This window comes from Siphateles boraxobius, unplaced genomic scaffold, assembly GCF_051911475.1.
Source record: "Siphateles boraxobius isolate OS27281-9 unplaced genomic scaffold, OSU_SipBor_1 19, whole genome shotgun sequence".
Classification (NCBI taxonomy): Eukaryota; Metazoa; Chordata; class Actinopteri; order Cypriniformes; family Leuciscidae; genus Siphateles; species Siphateles boraxobius.
The window spans coordinates 11,649,483-11,673,526 of NW_027508799.1; the positions used below are offsets into that span (position 1 = coordinate 11,649,483).

The following is a 24,044-nucleotide window of genomic DNA, read 5'->3' on the forward strand; positions in this document are numbered from 1 at the left end:
AACAGACTTTAAACGTGAACCTGTGATAGACGCTGACGGCGTTCACATGCGCATTAAGAATTGATTCTATAGTAATGTGCGTTTAAATATATATGCGCATGGTTTGTAATTCCCTACAAACCATGCCTAAACAAACTACTTTTCTTGCCTATAAATTTTGATGCAGAATTTTATTTTATCTTATCACTTTGGGTAGGTACGCGAACCAAAAATTCCACAACGCTTTATCTGTAGAGTGGTATAGGGATCCTCCATATGGAGAGGCTAGTTGGCACTTCAGCACTGCATTGTCATCGGGTCCAGACTAAAATCCTTCGTCAGATCTGGAAACAGCCTGGATCCGGCAGGCTGCGGGAAAACCTCAGGATAAACAAAGACACTAAATTTAGCGTAGATGCCATTCTTCTTATGATGTAACGAGTACATCAGGATTTAAGGGAAGTGTTCCCAGTTTAACTAAAGTGTTAAAGTGATTTGTTTTTATGTTACATGTAACTTAATTTAGAAATTGATATTAATAACAATCAGAATGTTTTATATTATAATTATACATTCCTGCCATCTATGTAGTTTCATCGATTGTATATATTGATACAATAAATATTAATTTGGTTTGTCATTCTAAATTTGTGTTCATAATCATTAAATAGTATAAAAAAGAATGACAAACAAGATTAAACACACATTATCAAGTGTACGATGTTTGTTGATGGCTTATGCTCCAGGAGGAGTGATGGACCTTAGTAAGTAAATATCAAGTGTACATCATTTTAAGTATTTATTGTTTTTGGTTGCAGAGAGCCCTCAGGTGACCAGGTTATTATTACATTTGAATGAATACGCTACCTTCATGTGATTATCGAAGATCATCCACTAAATTATCATCTCTTCCTTACAGTGTTGCAAACGATTATCCGTTATCTCTGTGCAAACCCTCAAAAATGCAGACGGCGCACAAATGCGCACCACGTGTTCAGTCGATAGGTATGCGCATTCGAATACACGTGTGCAGGCGTGTAGTCCTTCTGCACAAATCAACCCTCAACAAACTACTTGTTTGGCCTTAAAAATGTATAATACAGAAATTTTTATTGCGTCTTCGTAGCCACACGAACCAGAATTATCCAGAGAACTTTTTATCTGTAAAGAGGTAAAGGACTCTCAGTCCTCGTCACACTGGATTTTGGGAAATAGTGCTATAGCGAGTGGGTCACCGTGACTTTGCCAAGTAAGACATGTTCCTGGATCAACATATTTTGTTGATCCTGGAACAACATTCCTGTCCCAAAATTTAGTCCTTACCCTACCCCTACCCCTAAACCTAACCCTACCCATAACTTTTCCGTAAAATCAGAGGGAAATGATAGGTGATTAACAATGATTTTGAAGCACATTACCCTGGTTCTAAGCCTAACCTTGACATAAAATGTAAACTTGTCCCTTAAATCTGATTGGTTGATCTGAAAGTTTTTCCAGGATCAAAAAAGTTGTTGATCCAGGAACATGTGGTACTTGGTGAAATCACGTTCACCATAGCGAGTGTACATCGGGTGCATTGTGGGTATAAACGAGTGAACGAATGTAGGGAATTAAGTTGTTTGATTAATCAGACATCACTACAAAATGGCCGACACCTGATATAGTGCACTATATAGTGCACATAGAGCAGATTCGGACACAGGTCTTGTGTTTTCTGTGTTCATTGTCTGCTATTGTCCTTTGTTGGTTCTCAGTTCTGCTACCTGTTTTTTTTCTCTTTTTAGCTTTATATTGGTTGTTATTGTTAATATTTAAATAGTTCACCTGCACTTGGATCCTGCCTTCACTCACCTCTGAGAGCACTCATTACACCCGCACACGTGGATTTCTATTCAAATTACTGCATTTTGCTAAGCAAGTTGTAGCAGTAAATGTGGCTGCACCTTAAGAGCAGCCTGAACATTCTGCTTAACTTCTCCTTTAATGTTCCACAGAAGAAAGTCACAGGTCTTGAACAATATGAGGGTGGGCTAATGATGACAGAATTCAAATTCTCTATAATTGTTTAAGTTTCAATTCAGGCAGGTTTAAGATCATGTAATTCTAAATGTATTTACACTTTACTGTCTCAGATTAAGTGTTCGTGCCTTCACTCAACTGTTTGATGAAGAAAACAGAGAATTTGCACATCCTCTTTACACCGACACTTATCTCTCCCTCCCACTATTAACTCTATCAGGTAAGACTCTGTTATCTTTATTTATTATGTGCTTTTTAGTGTTTAGAATCGACAGCACAGTTGATTTACAGTTGAGGGTTCCTGAGAAAAGAACATGACACAGGCCAGACTCACAACAGGTTCCCATGTGCACTACCATTGTGTCACAACTCCAACTTATATTTTAATTAAATAGTGATATTTTTGTAATTTATGTTTTTGTCACTCAGCGCCACGAAATGGCCTGACAGGAGGAATCACGGCTGCTACATTTCTGGTCGCTATGGTGCTCGCTGTGACTGCCTTACTGATTTACAGAAAGAGGGCTCACAAAATGTGAGTACACACACACACACACACATACACAGAAACACACACACACACACACACACACACACACACACACACACACACACACACACACACACACACACACACACACACACACACACACACACACACACACACACACACACACACACACACTTGTTTTAACCCATCTTGTTTATTACTGTGCTGATGGGTATTTGTGTCTGGGTTTTTAAGAGCTGTGCAGGAAAGTCCAGTGATGAAAATGTGCATGTGGAAGGCCTTGCCTACCTCACAGATGTGCTCAGGCATAAGGAGGTAGTAAAATACTTAATTTCTGTCCATATTAATTATTTATTATTATAAGCATTAATGTTATTGATTATGAATTGTCTCTAATATGTACTAGCCCAGTCCAAGCAGCCCACTTTGAGTCCCATCTTGCTAAACTGCAAGCTGATTCCAGTTACCTTCTATCTGAAGAGTTTGAGGTAATGCACTGCATATAATCAAACACTAAATACTAAAGTCTATCAAAGCAGTAATGGTTCAATAGCAGCCATGGCTTTTGGCTTGCTTAGTTGGGGACATTAAAATGAACATTTAATTTTATATTCAACAGTAATATTGATCTGCCTACATTGACACCATTATATGAGAACTGAACTGAGCTGAATGATGACATCACGGTTTTCTCTAGAGCGGCTATATATATACAGTATATATATATATATATATATATATATATATATATATATATATATATATATATAAATATGTGAACTAAATTAATAACTTTTTACAACAAAAATGAAACATCACTGAATTTATGCTGGACTGTGACGCTATTTTCTTCTGGAAACAAACTTTGTTACATTATTTTCCTGTTATCTCTGTAAAGCTGCTTTGAAACAATCTGTATTGTAAAAAGTGCTATATAAATAAATGTGAATTGACTTGAATGTCCAGTCCAGTCATCGTTCCACTTTAATTTAAATTATTTATTAGCAAATTAGCTGAAATGTACAGCCAACTCCTGAATTATTGGCACCCACAAAAAGGCGGCTGTGCAAATAAATCTGCATTGTTTATCCTTTTTATCTTTCATTCCAAAAATTCACAAAATTCTAAACTTTCATTGAAGTAAAACAAACTCACAGTATGAAATAAATGGTTTTCTCCAACGCATGTTGGCCACAAATATTGGCACCCCTGGAAATTCTTATGAGTAAGATATCTCTGGAGTATATTCCCATTCATATTTAAGTTTTTTTATTTTTTTATTTATTTTTTATTGTCCAGCCATGACTTCCTGTTCCACAGGAGTATAAATATGAGGAAACACAAAGGCCAAATTCCCTTAATCATTCATCACAATGAGTAAAACCAAAGAATATAGTTCTGATGTGCAGAAAAAGATTATTGAGCTTCACTGTAAGAAAATAGCTAAAGCATTGAAAATCCCATTTCCACCGGCAATAATTAAGAAGTTCCTAATCCAATCAACTAAAGATGTTACGAATCTGCCAGGAAGAGGACTTGTGTCTATATCGTCCTAATGCATGTTGAGGAGGAAAGTTTGAGTGGCCAAAGACTCTCTAAGGATCACAGCTGGAGAATTGCAGAGTTCCCCTTCAGGGACTACCGCTGCGTGTAATCGCAGTGGGAACGCCCCCCAGCGTAGCGCGTCTGAAGCATGAATGAAATCAGTCAATGGAGCGTCACAGCGGGTGACGTCACCGACCAGGAAGCTATAAATATCCCCTGAATACACAAGCCACCAGCTTCTGTTACTTCAGCAGCGCTCTGTGTGTGTCTGATATCTTTCGATTGTGTTTGTCTGATTTGTCAGGAGTTTTCACTATATATATATATATATATTAAAAAACCAAAATGAGCGAGCAGTATAGAAAGTGTGTTCCCCCCTGTACACGTTACATCACGGGTAGGGATTCTCACGAGTTATGTGTAGCTTGTTTGGGAGTTCAGCATGCCCAGTCGGCTCTCGAGGGAGTCGATTGTGAGCATTGCGAGCGTTTTCCTTTGAGAACTCTGCGCTCGCGGCGATCGCTCTTTGAGGAGAGTGGTTTGTTGCGAGCTCCCCAGGGCTCGGGTCCCGCTTCTGTTGAGGCAGAGCGGCGGCGCTTGACTTGGGGTTCGCAGATGGATCTCACCGGCGACGCTGAGACGTGCCCCGCCCTATCTCAGCTTTCTCCGGCGGGATCCAGTGCCTCTCACCCGGCTCTGGAAGCACGCGCTGCGGCGGTTACTTCTGCCCGGGTGGAGGCACGCGATGATGTGGAACTTAGATTATCCAGTTCTGAGGATCTGGATGTCGAAAGTTTGGCATCAGAGGAAACTAGCTCACTTCATTATACTGCTGAAGAAGGTTTAATGGATGTGTTATCTTGGGCTGTTGAAAAACTCAGTATTGAATGGCCAACTGATAAACAAGAATCTAGAAATAAAAGCAAACTAGATGATAGATTTCTCTCTGCACGTCCTCAGCCTTCTCGCCGGTGCTTACCATTCTTCCCAGACCTTCATGCTGAGGTTTCAAAGACCTGGGTTAGACCGGTTTCGAGCAGAATATATACCAATCAATCCAATGCTTATGGTAATATTTTTGGTGCAAAGTCTGCTGGATATGTGACGATGCCGAAGGCGGAGGAGACGCTCGCGAGCTATCTCTCTCCTGCCTCGGCATCTTCGCTTAAAGCACCGGCTCTTCCTTCTAGACCACTGAAAAATACTTCTGTGCTGGTGGGGAAGGCTTACTCGGCGGCTGGGCAGGCGGCTGCATGTTTGCATACAATGGCCATTATGCAGGCTTATCAGGCTGACCTGCTCAAAGATGTGTGTGAGGGGGGAGAAATTTCGGCAGATATGATCAATGAGCTCAGGCAGACTGCTGATCTCACTCTCCGGGCCACCAGGGAAACAGCTAAATCTGTTGGCCGGTCTATGGCAGCCATGGTGGCCACAGAAAGACATTTATGGTTTAGTCAAACCTCTATGAAAGAAAAAGATAAATCTCTCTTATTAAATGCTCCTGTTTCGCCTGCGGGCCTCTTCGGTGACGCTCTTCACTCTGTCACTGAGAGGTTCCAGGAAGAGAAAAAACAGGCGGCTGCTTTTCATAAGTTTATCCCTCTCAAAGTGCGCGTCACTGGGGCTGCTGAGCGAGGGCAGTCCCAGCCGTCGAGTTCGTCTTCTAAAAGAGCACAGCAGAAGCGGAGTGTCGCGTCTCGTGCCCCCCCGCAGACAAACTGGAGGGACGAGGCGGGGCGCTCTCCGGCGCGGCCTTCTCGGGGCAGGACTGATCTGAGGTCGGTCATTGTCGCCAGGAAGGCCGCGTCGAAAAAGTCCTGACGGGCTGAACGTCAGGACTCTGAGGGTGGTCCCCATCGGGAAAGACTTGAGTTTGCCGCTCAAAAACACGGCGCCCTGTCTTTCTCGATGCCCTCAGGGGTCTGTTCTACTAACCCTGCCTATACAGGGCGTAGAGAGACTCGGCGAGCGATTTCCCGAGGGACGCTCGCCCCCTCCGAGGAGGGTTGTGGAGTGCTCAGACCAGCTGTTTCCTGCCAGTATGTTACAGGGCGCTGTGTCTGTCACTCGGGATGTTCATCCAGAGGCCAGCCTCGAGAGGCTGGTTCCCTTAGTAGAGTTCCTGGCGGAATGGGAAATGCTTCCCAATGTTTCTCAGTGGGTCCTGAATATTATAAAGAACGGGTACGCTATTCAGTTCAGAACGCGTCCACCTCGGTTCAGAGGGGTTCTGCCCACGGTGGTGGGCCCCGAGCAGGCTCTGGTATTAGAACAGGAGGTAGAAACTCTGCTGCACAAAGGGGCTATAGAACGGGTTCCTCCGCCCGGCAGGGAGTTAGGATACTACAGCCGGTACTTCATCGTTCCGAAAAAAGATGGAGGGCTGCGTCCCATTCTAGATCTGCGTCTCTTAAATCGCACTGTAGGGAAGCTCAAATTCAAGATGCTCACTCTCAAACAGATCGTGTCACAAATCAGATCCGAGGACTGGTTTGTCACGATAGACCTAAAGGACGCCTACTTCAATGTATCCATCCTCCCTCAACACAGGAAGTTCCTGAGGTTCGCTTTCGGGGGCGAAGCGTACCAATATCGGGTTCTTCCGTTTGGCCTAGCACGTTCACGAAGTGTATGGATGCAGCTGTAGCCCCGCTGAGGCTGCAGGGCATTCGTATTCTGAACTATATAGACGATTGGTTAATTCTAGCTCAATCAGAACAGCAGGCGGTTCGGCACCGAGATGTCGTTCTTGCTCACATCAAGAGGTTGGGGTTGAGGCTCAACGCCAAGAAGAGTGTTCTTTCTCCATTACAGAGAACCACTTTTCTCGGTGTAGTGTGGGATTCGACGACGATGCAGGCACAGTTGTCACCTGCTCGTGTTGCTTCGATTCTCGCCGCAGTAGATCAGGTCAAGCTAGGCCAGTCGTCCACTGTAAAACAGTTCCAGAGACTGTTAGGTCTCATGGCAGCTGCGTCCAACGTGATACCTTTTGGCCTCCTGCACATGAGACCGTTACAGTGGTGGCTCAGAACCAGGGGATTCTCCCCGAGGGGAAATCCGTTTCGCATGATCATGAGTTCGCGACGATGTCTTCGCGCCCTGGTTATGTGGAAAGATCCTCGGTTTCTTTCCCAAGGCCCGGTGTTGGGAGCTCCTTGTCGTCGCGTTATGCTAACGACAGATGCCTCTCTCACGGGGTGGGGGGCGATCATGAGTGGTCGCCCAGCTCGGGGTCTGTGGGGGGACCATCACCGTCTATGGCACATAAATTGTCTAGAGATGTTGGCAGTGTTTCAGGCTCTGAAACACTTCCTCCCAGACCTAAGGGGCCACCATGTTCTTGTTCGAACAGACAACACATCGGTGGTCTCTTATATCAACCATCAGGGGGGTCTGCGTTCTCGCCCACTTTACAAACTGGCACGTCAGATTCTCCTATGGTCCCAGGGGAGAATTCTTTCTTTGAGAGCTATTTATCTCCCAGGGTACTTAAATCAGGGGGCAGACATCCTGTCGAGGCAGGGGCCGAGGCCCGGGGAATGGAGTCTTCACCCCGAGGTGGTGGAGCTCCTATGGGAACATTTCGGTCGTGCCGAGGTAGATCTATTTGCTTCCAGAGAGACATCACATTGTCCACTGTGGTTCTCTCTCAGCCTGCCAGCCCCACTGGGGTTGGACGCGATGGTACATCCGTGGCTGAGGTCACGTCTGTACGCTTTTCCCCCGATCGCTCTGCTCCCGGGAGTTCTGGAGAGGGTTCGCCGGGACGGGCTCAGTCTTCTGCTAATAGCCCCGTTCTGGCCGGCCCGAGTATGGTTTGCGGACCTAGTGTCTCTCCTCGACGGCTCTCCCCTAGAGATACCGATCAGGAGAGATCTACTCTCTCAGGCGAGTGGGTCGATCTTTCACCCCCGCCCAGAACTATGGAGGCTGTGGGCTTGGCCTCTGAGGGGGCCCAGCTCATAGATTCTGGTCTCTCGACTGAGGTCGTTGAGACCATCCTCCAATCCAGAGCTCCCGCCACAAGGAAGTTATATGCCGCGAGGTGGAAACTTTTCACCTCTTGGTGTGGAGAGCGCCAGCAGGACCCAGTTAACTGCCCGGTTGGTACAGTGCTGGATTTCCTGCAGGACCGGCTCTCCACAGGGTTATCTCACTCCACACTGAAGGTGTATGTGGCGGCCTTAGCTGCTTACCACGACCCTTCGAGTGGAGGTTCTCTCGGGAGACACCCACTTGTATCTCGCTTCCTTCGTGGCACCTTGAGGCTGAGGCCTGCAGTCCGCACGAGGGTACCAGCTTGGGATCTGGCCATCGTCTTGGAAGGTCTCTCCCTAGCTCCTTTCGAGCCCATCGAGGAAGTTTCGGAAAAGTTCCTTACACTAAAGACTATCCTTCTTCTTGCTATCTCGTCTCTAAAAAGAATTGGAGATATTCAAGCACTTTCGGTGGCTCCCTCGTGCCTGGAATTTGCTCCCGGTATGGTAAAAGCTTTTCTCTGTCCGAGACCAGGGTATGTTCCTAAGGTACCAACCACTTCGGTTAGACCTATAGTTCTGCAGGCTTTCTGTCCTCCGCCTTTTTTGACGTCAGACCAGGAGAAACTTAATTTGCTGTGTCCTGTTAGGGCTTTAGATGCGTATGTCCACAGAGCTGCCCTGTGGAGGAAATCAGAACAATTGTTTGTCTGTTTTGGGTCACCTAAGAAGGGGTGTCCAGCATCTAAGCAAAGGATGAGCAAGTGGGTGGTCGAGGCCATCTCGCTTGCTTACGGTTCGGCCCATCAGCCTTCACCTTTGGCTGTAAGGGCTCATTCCACCCGGAGTATGGCTGCTTCTACAGCTCTTCTTTCAGGAGCTTCTCTTCAGGACGTTTGTGATGCGGCAGGCTGGTCCTCACCGCACACTTTCGTCAGATTTTATTCCCTTGACCTTAGCTCCACTCCCGGGGTTCAGGTTCTCTCGTCGGCTTGTGTCTCCTTATGACACACGACGGGGATTTGGTCGTATGGGGATGTGGGTATTGCGTTCCCACTGCGATTACACGCAGCGGTAGTCCCTGAAGGGGAACGTCCCGGGTTACGTATGTAACCCTAGTTCCCCGAAGGGACGGACGCTGCGTGTCCTGCCATACTCTCGGCATCCCCTTGGATCGCTTGCTTCAGTAACATTAGAAGCTGGTGGCTTGTGTATTCAGGGGATATTTATAGCTTCCTGGTCGGTGACGTCACCCGCTGTGACGCTCCATTGACTGATTTCATTCATGCTTCAGACGCGCTACGCTGGGGGGCGTTCCCACTGCGATTACACGCAGCGTCCGTCCCTTCGGGGAACTAGGGTTACATACGTAACCCGGGACGATTACTTGAGGCTTGGGGTCAGAAAGCTTAAAAGATTTTATCAAACAACCCCTACATCACCACATCTTTTTCGGGAGGGTTCCAAAAAAAAAAAAATCCTCCTCGTTCATCCAATAACAAACTCCAGCATATTCAGTTGTCAGACACAACTGGATCTACAAAAGGGACCTGGATCTATGGTTAGAAGAAACTAAAAATAGAGCCTTTTGGCAGCAATCCCACCAGATGGGTTTGGTGCAAACAGGGTGTAAGCCCGTCTAAATCGGCCCAATGGAGGTTTTTCCGATAGAACGAGTGAAGGTCTTTGCGTGTTACTGTCTTTCTGCGTGGCAAAGTAATTTGATTGAATTAAATACACTTTTTCATATGTATTATCTCGTTATTTCATCTGACTCCATAAATGAAAAAGATATCTGTGCATCATTAAATGTGAGCGAATGTTTGAGACGATTAGAATAAAGTCAAATGTTTACAATTTATTATGTCAGGTAAATGTATCATGCCAATTTCGTAATCAGTTCAAAGATAATAGATACAAAACATCAAATGCTCTGGAGTAAGTGAAAAGATGCGAACCTGACATTATAAAATACATGAAACTTAGAGTCTTGGTCACGCTCAGCATCACAGGCTAATTTGAGTTACAAATCATGCTAAGCCTCATATTGCATTTCATTATATAGACATAAACCTCTTCCACATGGAAACATCTGCTTACAATGTGAATTTGTATTCAGAGGTTACACCTTTTGAGAGCTGGAAGCCACTTGCTGGGAAGACCCACCCTCCTTTGTGTGCAAGTTATCTCTAAACTCTTAACAACTTTATTACCTTTTGTTTTACTTCTTTGGGAATGATACCTTTGTACCAGTCGCACTGAGAAATTTCAAATTATATCAAACATACTGTTTGTAATACTGTTGAGTATCTCAGTATGAGAGACGGGGAGGTGAGACTTGCATCTCAAATGTTGCACAAGTTATGTAAGTTCAAATGTTAATTTCCTTTGTTTTCTCAGAGAGTTGCCCTCTCTTCCAGTTCTTCCAGTTTCGCCAATCTTACAAGGAGCCTTACCTACGGTTAAATATACCGCTGGATCTTAATGTAGTGGGACTATTTTTTTGCTGGAGGTCCTGGATCTCTGATACATGTCTGATAATATTATATCATGGATTCTAGCAAATACCAACAGATAAAAAATCTAAACCTGACTACTTATGCTAGAAATCTTATAATGGGCCATGGTTGGATCTTCCATCAGATCCACAACAAACATCAAAATCAACATAAAAATGTGTCACTGAGTACAAAAAGAAGCTTTTGTCATGAACATCCCGGTCCCCAGACCTGAACCCTATAGAAAATGAGTGGGGTGAACTGAAGAGAAGAACCACCAACACGGAGCTGGGAATCTGAATGATCTGGAGAGATTCTGTATGGAGGAATGGTCTTTGAGCTCTTGTCAGGTGTTCTCCAAACTCATCAGGCATTATAGAAGAAGACTCAGAGCGGTAATCTGGGGGAAAGGACGTTGCAATAATTGGGTACCAATAATTGTGGCCAACGTGAACTAGAAAAAAAACATTTATTTCATAATGAGATTTCCTCCCACTTTGAATTGATTTACTTCAATGATAGGTTAGAATTTTGTGCCTTTTTTTAAAGAAAGATCAAAAGGATAAACAATGTAGATTTATTTTCAAAGCCCCATTTGATCATATTTAACAATGGAGCCAATGATTCTTGAGTTGACTGTATATATAATTTGGATGTGTTTTGCATCAACCTTTACCCAATGTTAAAAAGGGCCTAAAGGAGGTGGGACGGACCCAAACTCAGAGTGCTGCACGTCTACTTGGAAACCGAAGCAAAAATCGATACAACAATGTACTTCCCTGTAAGTAGAGACATATGACATTGTCCTTAAAATACATTCTAAGTATATTAGACTTGCCATGATATCACAATTTTCAAACTGATGTAGTATAGGCATTCAAATCGATTATATTAGTATTATATATTAGCTGGTTGGACACGAGGTGGTCCTATAGGGGTCATTTTTGCTGTGCAGTTGTCTGCATAATAACGCAAAGCATCTTTATTCTACATTTTTTATTTTATTTTTTGTAGCTAAAATTTCAAAGGAAAATGTAAAAATAAATGATAAATTATTAAATGTATTAAAATTATTAAATGTATTAATATTAAATGTATACACACGTCACTTCACAACACCTTATTTAAGGCTATTAACTACATTATTATATTAATATTGGAACTATTGTTGTTTAGTAGCCTAAGTTTCATTCAAAATACTGTATTTGCACCTTTTAAAAATGTTCTATTATTTAATACCGGTATCGTCCTTCATACGAAGATAACCACTATAGCGTACACTGTGGCAAGCCTAGAGTATATTTTGTAGTTCTTTACTATGTGTGCTCAAATTAAACAAGAACTTCCGGTAGTTTAGTCCCTCTTCTCATTAACCACTTTAATGATTAATTGGCAGATGACTCAACGCGTGTAAGACTGTCTTGCTTGAAGGACGACCCCTGCTCAGACTACATCAATGCTAACTACATACCTGTGAGTTGACTATTATGTTTTCCATTTGATAGTTTATTGGCTAAAAACTGTGTGGAATCATGAGTTGTGTGGTTTAGGATTTAAAGGTGGGGGTTCATGGAGGTTGTGGATTTTATACTGATACCTAGCCGTGACTATTTTTAATGTTTTTGAAAGAAATCTCTGATGCTCACTAATGCTGCATTTATTTGATCAAAAATACAGACAAAATATTATTTATATAATATACATATATAAAATGTATATTTTCTATTTTAATATACTTTAAAATATAATTTATTTATGTGATGCAAAGCTGAATTTTCATCAGCCATTACTCCAGTCTTCAGTGTCACATGATCCTTCAGAAATCATTTTAATATGCTGATTTATTATCGATGTTGGTTTTTTTTTCAGGATATGTTTTTTAAATATTTTTTTTTTTGTAACAATATACACTACTCTTTGAGTAATAATTTTTCTGATAAACTGATAAAAAGTGACAGTAAAGACTTATATTGTTAGACCACAGCATTTTAAATAAATGCTGGTCTTTTTTCTTATAATATTAAGTAACACAACTGTTTCCAACATTATCTAGGCTATAAATGAGGCAGATGACATATCTTTTTTTTATTTTTATTTGTAATATTACATATTTGAGCAAATTGAAACAATTTGCACTTTTTGAAAGTGTAATTCGACAATTTCTCTACAAAAAATCCTGTTGTGCTTGTCACTGCCGCGCAATGAATTCTGGGGTAGACAAGGCCTTGAAGAATACATCCTTCATTTCACGGGAAACTTGTTTGTTTGATTTTTACTAACAATTTCTTAAAAAAAAAAAGTATTTGTACCGTTCATGAACTTCAAAGCAGTCAACGGTCCTTTTTGTCCACAGGCTCAGAAGTATTTCTGTATCTGTTTAACAGGGATACAATTTCAGATGGGAGTATATTGCCACACAAGGGCCTCTCCCAGGTACCAAGGATGATTTCTGGCGTATGGTGTGGGAACAAAATGTTCACAGCCTTGTAATGGTAACCCAGTGTGTGGAGAGAGGCATGGTAAGTTTGTTTTTGTTTGTTTGTTTACTTTTATTGTACCCCTTTGCAGAAACTAGTTTTATAGCAGGGAGGTAACAGACATACATATAATACATAATACACAACCCTAGTGAAAAAAACCTATACCAAAATGTATTTGAAATACATTTATTTCATACCAAGTGTTCTACAAATCTATTTACTTATTTACTGACATATCGCTTGAGACTTACTGATCTAAATATTATAATTAAACTTTATTTGGAGCAATTGCACAATGCACATTTAGCCCAAAATGTGTTTTAATATCACTATTGGTAAGGATAGTGTGACCACTATATAATATCAGTCTTTAAATGCAAGATATTTAAAGTGTACTTAAAGTATACTTGCAATAGTTCCACCTTAGCGCAATCAAATATACTTAAGTATATCTTAAAGTATATCACCCTCGTGGACGACTGCTGGCTACCAAAATAAAAAACAAATAAACACAAATAAAAACCGCCAGCAGCCCCTCGCGGACGACTGCTGGCTACCGAAAATACAAATACAAATATCAAACAAAAGACAGGCCTGTTTCTCTCTCGATCATCAGAGTCGTCGCTCCTCCTTTATGCTTCCGCTCCTCTGTGAGAGATGCGAGACCGGTGTGCTTCACAGGTGTTGCTCATTAGCAATCGCACCACCGGCCTCGCGCCGTTCTCTCATGTCCCTCGGCCGTCCTTTTCGCCACAGCAGACTCAATAAATCAATTTATTGCAGGGTATTTATATTAAGTACATTGATAAGGGAAGAAGGAGGCGCAAACCGGCGAACGTTCAAACACTTTAATCATGTAAAATAAACAAAACACAAAACGAAACGAAAGTAAAAGCGGCAGCCCCTCAAGACGACTGCCGTACACACATTAACTAAACAACATAAATGTCCAGACCTGGTCCTCTCTCGTCATTCACTGTCATCGCTCCTCCTTTTATGCTTTCCAGTCTTTGCAATCAAAACACCCCTGTACACCACCTGTGCTCATGTCATACTTTTGTGAATATGTGTATGATTCAGGTGAAGTGTGATCGTTACTGGCCGATTGACAGTGAGCCTTTGTATTATGGTGACGTTGTGGTGCAGCTGCTTTCTGAGAAGGTCCTCCCAGAGTGGACCATTCGGGACTTCAAGATATCATGTGTAAGTGTTAATTAAGTGGCTATATTATACAACAGCAATACAATTATTCATTACTTTTTCGAAAGTAACAGTGCAAAAAAATATGTTGGGTTATTCACTATGATGAAAAGGAAAAAAAAAATTCACTGTTTCTTTTTTGTACTGTTGTAAATATTAAATATTGTAAATATTTACTATAGTAATTATGTGTGATGTAAAGTACAGTTGGATATATTGTACATCAATGTATAACAAGTATATACATCATAATTCCAATTGTATTTGCTGTGCTAAATTAAATTTATGCTGATTTAAATAATAAAATATTAGTATGACAGTTATGACAATGAAAATATGAGGAAATGGAAATGTGCTGAAATGCAAATGATTGTTGTGGTCCTACACATAAGTTTCATTTTCTTAATGCAAAATAGAATTTGGACATTTCTTTGCAAGATTTACTCGTTTGGGAAACCTTTTTGGAAAGTAATGTGCAATTGAGGTGATGTGAGTGGCACAGAAACCCTTTTAAGAATGTATGAGGAAAGAAAGTGCATGACCGAATGACTATAAAATAGCAACAAGCAGTAGTTCTGAAATAATAATGCAAGGTCTTTTGTTCAGGAGGGTCAGTTGAGATACCCCAGGATGGTGCGTCAGTTCCATTACACCATTTGGCCAGATCATGGAGTACCAGAGACAACCCAATCGCTCATTCAGTTTGTGCGCACAGTCAGAGATTACATTGACAGGACAACCAGTCCTGGAGTCACTGCAGTGCACTGCAGGTATCTGTGTGTCACCTCCTAAAAAAACTTCAAAAGACACTTCAGAGTGTTCACACTTCATATCCGCAACATATATATGTTTTCTTTCTCTCAGCGCTGGTGTGGGCCGAACTGGCACTTTCATTGTGCTGGATCGTGTTTTAAAGCAACTAGACATGAAATGCACAGTGGACATTTACGGCTGTGTGTTTGATCTACGTCTGCATCGCTCATACATGGTACAAACTGAGGTAAGAATCTGTCGCGATATCAGCAACATTTATCAAATGGCAACAATAAAACTGAGTTGATCAATGTTGAAGGGTTGAGCCAAACCCATCTGTCACACGATAGATCACAGCCTACAGGCCCACTCATTCACACCAAGAACGATAGCTAAAAAGATATTAACGTCCACACCAACAGACGATAATGTTATGTTGTCGTCTCCTGCTGTAAATGCACAAACTTTTTAAACACTGATTGGTGGATTCTGATTAAATATCAATGAATTTATTGTTCATCAGCTGGAAAAAATTTGCTCTGATAGTGATCGTTATTATTATACAGGGTCCCCCCTCCCCAGGTGCTTAAAAAGTCCTAAATTCAGTTTTAGCAAATTTAAGGCCACAAGTTTTCAAATCTTAAATTGTATAAGAAAACAACATATAGTATTTGAAAAACAGTAGTCGAAAAGTATACGGATGACCTACTACTTCCGCCGTTATTCTGAGTGCGTATTCGATGGGCACTTTACTATCCCATGAGGCAACGGGGGAGGATGTGTAAATGGTAATGAAGCAACGCAAATGATGCTGGTAGGTCACATAAAAATAAGAACGTGGTGAATTTAGTACGTTGAATTTCATTCATACTACCCATGTTCATAAATATTATAGAATATACTTTTTAAAGGTAAACCCAAATGGGTTATACTTTATTTCGATAGTCCACTTTAGGTATTCTACTAACTATTTGTAACTATGCAACTACATGTCAACTAACTCTCATTAGACTATTAGTAGAGTGTTGTAGACTGTCAGTAGACTGTCAGGTTATGGTTAGGTGTTAGGGTCCGGGTTAGGAGAACAAGTTGTAGTTGAAAAGTTACTTATAGTCAGTAGAATATCTTTTGGCGGACCATCAAAATAAAGTGTTAACAGATATTAAGCAGACAGTCTACTAATACTCTAATGACAGTTAGTTGACATGTAGCTGCAAAGTTACTTATAGTTAGTAGAATGTCCAAAGTGGACTATCAAAATAAAGTATTACCTTCAAGGTTAGTAGCTACTCAGACAGTATGCAATTTCAGACGCACGGATAGTGTACATTCAGCTGATTGTTTTGAGAAAGAAACCTCTTCAGGTTGATTCAAGACCCCAATGCAAAATTATCCCGATTATTATATGGCTACTTTCCACAGAGTTAAAAAACAATTTAACACAAAACATTAGTTAGACTTTTTATTACCTCAAGATGATCACTTGTAGCGGTTGTTATCGTGGAATACCAGACCGTTAGATGGCTCGAAGAATCAGAATTGAGAATTGCAAGGACAGGTGTAAAAATTTAAATGAATGATGCATGGTTGAAATAAGCATGGGCAAGTTTGTGAAAGTAATGTCAGTGCCAGGTAAACGTAGTCCCCTTGCCACTACCGCTGGACCACCATCCAAACTACCAAAACAACATGTCTAAATGGTAAATATAAACAACTATAATTGCTCACAAAACAAATTCCTGATAGTAAACGGATGCCCCGTTCTAATTCTGACATACTCCAAGCATTCGCGCAACTTCTGATATAAAGGACAAATGGATTTGTAACGTCACTTTGTCACGCCCAGTGTAGATAGGAATATATTGCCCTCAGGTTTAGCAGTACAACAATTGGCAATGAAAATTAAGAGAGTGTTTTGTGCCTAAAAATATGAACTTCTGACAGTATGAACCTGAACAAGTTAAGATGGGGCGGGGGTGAAAATATTTTTCTCTGCAACAGGGGGGACCAGCAGAAAAAATTTGGAAACAATGGTTTAATGTCTAATAAAGTAGTATTTATAAGCACAGTGCTCCTTTGTTTACCGATATATTTCTGCCATTTCATAGGTGCCATCTACTAGCAGAGAATTCCTTTGCATTATCATACAGCTGTTTTTGTTCAGGCCAATGTGAAAATTGGCGAATATTTATGTTCAGCATACACAGTCTAAAATTTTAATTGGTGGATCGATAAAAATATGTCGATTTGGTATTGAGAATGGGTCTGTTAGTTTTTGTGATTTCAACTTAAGTGAAAGTTCTCTATTTACGCCATTAGATGACGGCAAAGTATTTTTGAGTCTTTATCTTTAAATGAGTCAGTAGCAAATACTTTTATATTTAAAGGGACTGATGCAAGGTTGTAAACAAGGACATTATTTTTTACTTTAAACAAGACATCATAAGATGCAAATGAAAAATGCAATGACTACCACTGTTATGGGAATCCCCTTAACCGCTAAAAGAAAACTAAGAAAAAGATCAATGGACATTCAAATATATTTGTTTAATGAATATAAGAAGAATATATTGACCTGAAGAATAAATGCTATATCAGATGCAGGTAATACACTCTCTTTGTCAGTCTCTTTTATAAAAATCTACTCTTCATAATACCATAAGCTTTAATGAAGCAACTCATCGTCCCTACATTGCTAGCTCTAAAAGTGACAAGAATTAGGCTTTGGCTCAACTGTTAAACTAAACTTGAAATCTTGGCAGAAGGAAGTAGTTCCACACAAAAGAGAGTTTTTAAAGACGGCCCATTGTTTTTTCTTATTTATTTACACAATTATGCCGTGGAACGGTTGTATAAAAGCAATTTCACAAATGTAGATATAGCTCTATATCAGCAAGGCTGTGCTTGCCTCCGCATGGCCTAATCACAGCCGTGCTGATATAGCAATATCACTCTCCTACTCTTGTGATATTTCACATTTACAGTTTATAATCATAAAAGTTAGAAATAATCATTTATAATTTTGACTCATTCCTTTTCTAAAAAATTGTTTAGGCTGAAACGTGAGTATTATCATTTCATAAAACTGTTGAACTAAAGCTGTAAAGTTGTTTAAATTGCATTTTACAGTTTAGAATGTTACAATAAACATTGTTCTACCCTGCTCGTATTGTATTCATTTTTATTTGTGCCTTAAAAAGGGTATTAAAATAATTAAATTTGATCTTAAAAACCATGCAGATACCCTGGTTATAGTTGTAGTGTGGACTTCCCTATTCTCATTGAATTAGAACGATTATTAAAACCTTATAGTTATTGTTATAGTCGTTGTCTTTGGTATGAACGGGCCTTAAGACACTCGATTTCAGTCAGAAATCAATTGACTAAACGTGTATTTACTTACAGTAGTTACTGTAATGCCTCTGTAGTTTAAATTGAATGCGTGAAATGGTTTATAAGCAGCCTAATATGATGGGTTTGTCTTCTGCAGTGTCAGTATGGTTTTATCCATCAGTGTGTGCGGGATGTTTTGAGGGCTCGTAAACTTTGCTGTGAACGAGATAACCCTCTTTTCCCCATCTACCACAACTTATTATAAACGTAAGTACTGTATGTGCCTGTGTTTCACTTAGACATTGTATGGATACAGTTTTACAGCACAAACCCATAAAATCTACATCGAGAGCTAGACGAGTTTCAATCCCTCTCCTCCAGTCACTCAAATAAAACACTCTTCCATTTAGTTGCACTTCCAATCAATTCTCAAAGGACACAATCTAGACACATGCTATTTTTTTTCTTGTGTCTATAGTCATTAGTAATAAAGGGGAGGAAAGAAATTTTTTTTAATTTAAAATTTGATGTCATGTTCTCATGTTTGTGTGTATCTGAAAATTCCATGTATTTTCTTTTTCCACAGAGTTTATGTATACAGGATCAGGAAGACTTTTCCCCTTATTGAACAAGAACAGAAGAGAAGCTTTTGTATTTCATCAATAGTTTTAATAGCTGTGCATAATGATATATGCTTTATTTTTATACAACTTTTTCATGGGTCTTTCATGGATTTTCTTAAATTGGTCAATGAAGTGACATGTTAATTCTGGTGTCCAAAGCATATTCATAATATTAAAAATATATGCATTTTTAAATCCACGACATTAAATGACTTGACTTCCCCCTCTTAATTACCTATGTGAGTATTCATTATAAATAATTAATCTTTAAGTAACTGTTGAGCTCAAAAGTCTCAAAATGTAATTCTGGGTAACTGTCCCGGCTTAAATTCTGAATACAAAAATATGACAGAAATGTAAAAAAAAGAAAATATATATATATATATATGAATAAAAGTATTTAAAATCTACTTGGGCAAAATTTGTGTCGATTTTTTTAATGATACCTAGAAATACAGTGATAATCCTATGCTTATTTAAATTTTTATGACAGAAAGTAATAAATAGTCATAAAGGTCCAAATTCTGATTTATCTAATGTTATTTCTGGATAACGGACATCAATGACCATTTTGGACCATAATGCATTTTGGTATGCCATGTACAACACAATCTCATGAAAATGCATATCTATAGCACAAATTCTATTCATCGTGCAATTTATACGCAAAATAAAAGGTTTTTATGTGCATATGATACGTACTTTAAAACCCCTTGGTTATAGTACGTGCGTATTACATGCCATAAAGTGCGCATCATATGCACGCGAAAACTGCGTATCATATGCACGTAAAAACTCTTTTTTGCATATAAATTGCACGATAAATACAATTTGTGCTATAGATACGCACTTTCATGAGGTCGGGCTGTCATGTAACATAATATTGTATCAAAAAGAAGACTCTGAAGGAGCCCCAAAACATGTGCAAAAGTCAGTAAGCGTCTCATAAAATGATGACATTTTGGTCACTGGCACACTTTGTAGGAATATCATGTGTCCTTTTGTATAACACTAATAAAACATTTCTAATATTTTTATATTAGAAAACGTCCTGGTTGCGTATGCAACCCACCGTTCCCTGAAGGAGGGAACGGAGGACGTAGTCGACTGAATTGGGATCACGCCAGGGAGCCAATCCTCTTTGAGTACTATTGAACGAGCCAATGGAATTGGCGTGCATGACTTGCATCACACACTCCGCCCCTGCAGCGGGGGTATAAATACGGAAGTGGATGCACGCACTATTTGCTTTTCTGCTGAGGAGCCGAGCGTAACTCGGAGTCAGCGGTGGTCCAGCGGTAGTGGCAAGGGGACTACGTCCTCCATTCCCTGGCATACTGCCATCTAAAGCTGCCACCTTCCAGTGCATAAACAAAAGCCTCCTGATCCCCCCGCAATTTAAGGCCGAGAAGGGACAGGGCTTAGGCCAGGCAAGTCACTGCTGTTCCTACAGGCCCCCTGGGAAAATGTTCCACTGGGAAGGAAGGAACGCAGCGGAAGCCACATCCTGTCTGAAGGGAGTAAACATGTGGAGAACACATATATGAACTGGTCGGATGACCGGGCAGTACAACATATGGAATGTCAATGGGGTGGCTCCAGGCTATGACGGGGGGAGACTCAACCGGACAGTGACGGGAAGACACGGGCTTGCCGTAGGGAGCCGTACCGTGGAAGAATACACATATGGGATCACCGTAGGGATCACAACATATGGACCCAGCCTAACACAGGTTCAACAATGCTTACGAGTGGTAGGCCAATGCCAAAGGGGTGTGGAGGAACTCAACAGGGTTCGGTTAAAGGGAACTCAACTGGAGCAGAAATGGCACATGTATCCAGTCCATAGGAGGGGAATGGCGCAGCAAGCTGAGACTTCGAACTGGGCTCATGGTGAACAGGCTTTATGAGAAGGGAGCCCACGGAAAGCAGCGGTTCGACTAAGGGTGTCGCCCAGCGCCCAACTCTAGAATCTGTCAGCGAAGCACTCTTTGTCAAGCCTAGGCAGGAGCCACACTCACTTCAGAGGAGCTCACCACCTAAGTGGACATGTGCCTCTCGGGATTTTCACCAAGATGAAGGCAGCCAACATTCAGTGGGCCAACCTCGCTTGGAAACAGCCTTCCCGTTCTGCTGATTTCCTTAACAGATAAGAGCTGGTCTGAGGTCCTAAGGCTTGCGTTCTGTGCAAGTATAACCGCAATGAAGCGGACGGACAGAGAAAGCCAGGGCTGGGTCTGCCTCCTCCGGGTCAGTGTTTGCAGGCTCAACACCTGGGCCCACCTTTAGGGAGAGGTAGGAACATTGGGCACATATCCAGGCCAGGGTCTCAGCTCTTGATAGTTAGCCAGCCCGAATTCCATGCACAACCCGTTGACCGAAAGCGAACAAGTCTCTACCCTCTATTAGAGACCACGCAAGCAGGAGAACTGTCTCTAAAAACAGAATTTTTAAATCACTGCCTGAGGTGGCTCAGGGGCGGTCTTGTAGTGCAGTTGCACCAGAGATAAGGCCCAGGAGGATAAAGAGAGGCGCAAGGAGATTAATTTCCCTTACACCCTCAGGAACTTGACGATCAGGACGTGATTCCCATGCTTCTGCATCATGATGTGCGTCAAGAAAAAAACAGAGGCAACATAATTTTGAGGGTGGAGGAAAAGCCTACTCAAAGCCATTTTGCAGGAAAGAGAGCACTGAAATGAGCCAACGCCTTCAGGATCTCCTCACGGAGAGAAGACTCACTCAACAAATAGGTTCCACTTCTATTTGGTGTAAGTACAACTTCCTTTTTTTAGGGGGTGCTCGCAGAAGTGATGGTAATTTCCACATATTCCTGCGGTAGCCACCTGAACCTCCGCGTCCACCTTTTAGGACCGGCCTGGAATCTCTCCAGGGGTCTGAACGTGAATGCCATTTTGCGCCGTCCCTGAAATGTATTCAGGGGAAGTCAGAAAGGCTGACGAGGGGAACTAGGTCTGGTTGGGCCAATAAGGGGCAACTATCAAGACCTGCTCCACTCCTGACCTAGCACAGTAGGTCTAAGTGACATGCGCGCACAAGACAGGAGCACTGCTCAACACTAGATGTGAAGAAGATCACTGAGCTACAGGAGCATCACTGCTCAACACCCGAGTATGATGAAATTCACTGAGCTTCAGGAGCATCTCTGCTCAACACGTGTCACTGAACTTGAGCAGGAGCCAGGCGACAATGAATCGCATGGCCGGTTTTTTAGAAGGCTCACTAGGGAGCTCATTTCTGCGGAGCCCCGGGGTCAGCTGAGAGCCCGTGTCTGTCCAAGGGTTGTCCGCTCAGACATAACACAACTGGCAGAGGGACGAATCCGAAGAGGCAAACAGATATAACTGTGCGGCCCCGAAGTGGTCCCTGCCCAGCTGGTTGTTTCTGGTGCAACACATTCAATAGAGGAATACTGCATGCAAACCTGCAAGACAAATATGACAGTATAAAGTCAATCACAAGTGGAGCGTCTCAATTCTGTGTGTTATCTATCTGTGTCACAGTGTTGGGTTTGTGTTCCCCTGATGTCCACTAGATGTCCTCCTTTCCCACGGTGTCCTTCACTTATGAACTACATTTCCCACGATCCTTTGTCTCATCATTGCACTCAGCTGTTCCTTATCACTGATCATTGCACTCAGCCAATTCCCCATTATCATTGTCGATTCCCTGTGTATATAACCCTGTCTGTTTCAGTATGTGTCACGGAGTCCTTGTTATGTCTGACACTTCCTGGTCTGTTCCTGATTGTTCTTTGTGTTTTGTTATTTTTGTATTTGGATTGTTTACACGGTATTTGACCTTTGCCTGGACTGGATTTACGCTTTACGGATTACCCATTAAAAACATCTTTACTGCACTTGGATCTTCTGTCTATCTCCCGAGTGTGTCGTGACAATCTGCTCGTCTCTGCATTAACTGCTGTATTACGTGTATCAAATTCAGTATGACATTTTCTAAATGCTCTATCTAATATTTCTATTACATGGTTGTTCAACAAACTAATGTAAACATTCAGTTGCAAATACAGTTTTTTATATTAAGCATGTAAACGACGATCTTGCCCAATAACATCAAAAATAAACAAATAAACCATGTTAAAGCGGCACTATGCAGGATTTCCGTTTTTGTCAAACAGCGACCCCTAGAGTCGCTGTAGAGTACTTGTATTTAACGTTACTGTCATAAATACAATTCACACAATAGACATTGTGAAAAAGACATACTGTCTCTGCGCTCACGGCCTCTGCACTTTATAATTATAAAGTAGCCTACCGCATTAGGCTTTCCTGAGCCTAAATGCCAGATGACATAAATAAAGTGACATCATGTACGTCGCATTATTTCGTAACAATGTCCATTATGATGTTTTACATGATTATTGCAATTTATCATAATAGTTTGCAAATTGCGCTCATTTACACGATTTACAACGTGTAGGCTTATTTATGTCCTGATAATTAGTGAGATATTGAACACTGTTCTCATGACAATCGCAGGAATCAACTTTAACAGTGAAAGACTGACTGAGTGGGACTCTTGTCCGGTTCCTCGCGCTGTCAGATTCTCGTTACCTTTTTCTAGACTCTTCCGACCATGTTTTCCTCGTTTTTTTCGCCATTCTGAAAACGCAGGTCCGATGTTTACTCGTGTCTGACTCCTCGCTCGGCCAGTCTGCCATTTCCTCTTTCTCTGTTGCTCCGACAATGCTTTCCTAGCTTTCTGCTTCTTATAAGCCGGCTTAGCCATGACGATAGTTGTTCTTATAACTAGCCGGATCCTGGATGGGGGCGTGTATGCGTGTAATGTGTGCAGTGCCGTAAAGCAATTTGTTACATCGCGATCCGCGGTCCGCCAGCCCAAAGTTGCAAGTGCGGTTTTTCCACTCATGGGCACCAGGGGGGGCGAGACGACCACCATTCAACCCGAAAAGAGTAAGTTAAAAATGTATGTATTTCCAGAATGTACATTTCCAGAATGTATGTATTCTGGAAAGTTAAACACTTTCCAGAATACATACATTCTCTTTCCAGCTCGACTTGGATACTCCCATACACTTTAATGTTCTCTTATGTCATATTTCACGCCTCTTTTGTACC

The 24,044-nt window shown here is 41.5% G+C and overlaps 1 protein-coding gene across 1 annotated transcript in view; it reads left to right on the forward strand.

The window, feature by feature from the left end:
- The window catches only part of ptprb (protein tyrosine phosphatase receptor type b), a 77,101-nt gene extending 57,767 nt beyond the window's left edge, over positions 1-19,334 (forward strand). Inside the window, exons 19-30 of the mRNA XM_077235268.1 lie at positions 2,112-2,218; positions 2,428-2,533; positions 2,744-2,824; positions 2,916-2,997; positions 11,226-11,316; positions 11,932-12,008; positions 12,920-13,054; positions 14,096-14,218; positions 14,822-14,985; positions 15,080-15,215; positions 18,459-18,568; positions 18,888-19,334. Coding sequence (XP_077091383.1) covers positions 2,112-2,218; positions 2,428-2,533; positions 2,744-2,824; positions 2,916-2,997; positions 11,226-11,316; positions 11,932-12,008; positions 12,920-13,054; positions 14,096-14,218; positions 14,822-14,985; positions 15,080-15,215; positions 18,459-18,566 — 1,210 coding nt within the window. The 3' untranslated portion in view covers positions 18,567-18,568; positions 18,888-19,334. The remainder of the gene's footprint in view (positions 1-2,111; positions 2,219-2,427; positions 2,534-2,743; positions 2,825-2,915; positions 2,998-11,225; positions 11,317-11,931; positions 12,009-12,919; positions 13,055-14,095; positions 14,219-14,821; positions 14,986-15,079; positions 15,216-18,458; positions 18,569-18,887) is intronic.
- Positions 19,335-24,044: the final 4,710 nt, after the last annotated feature.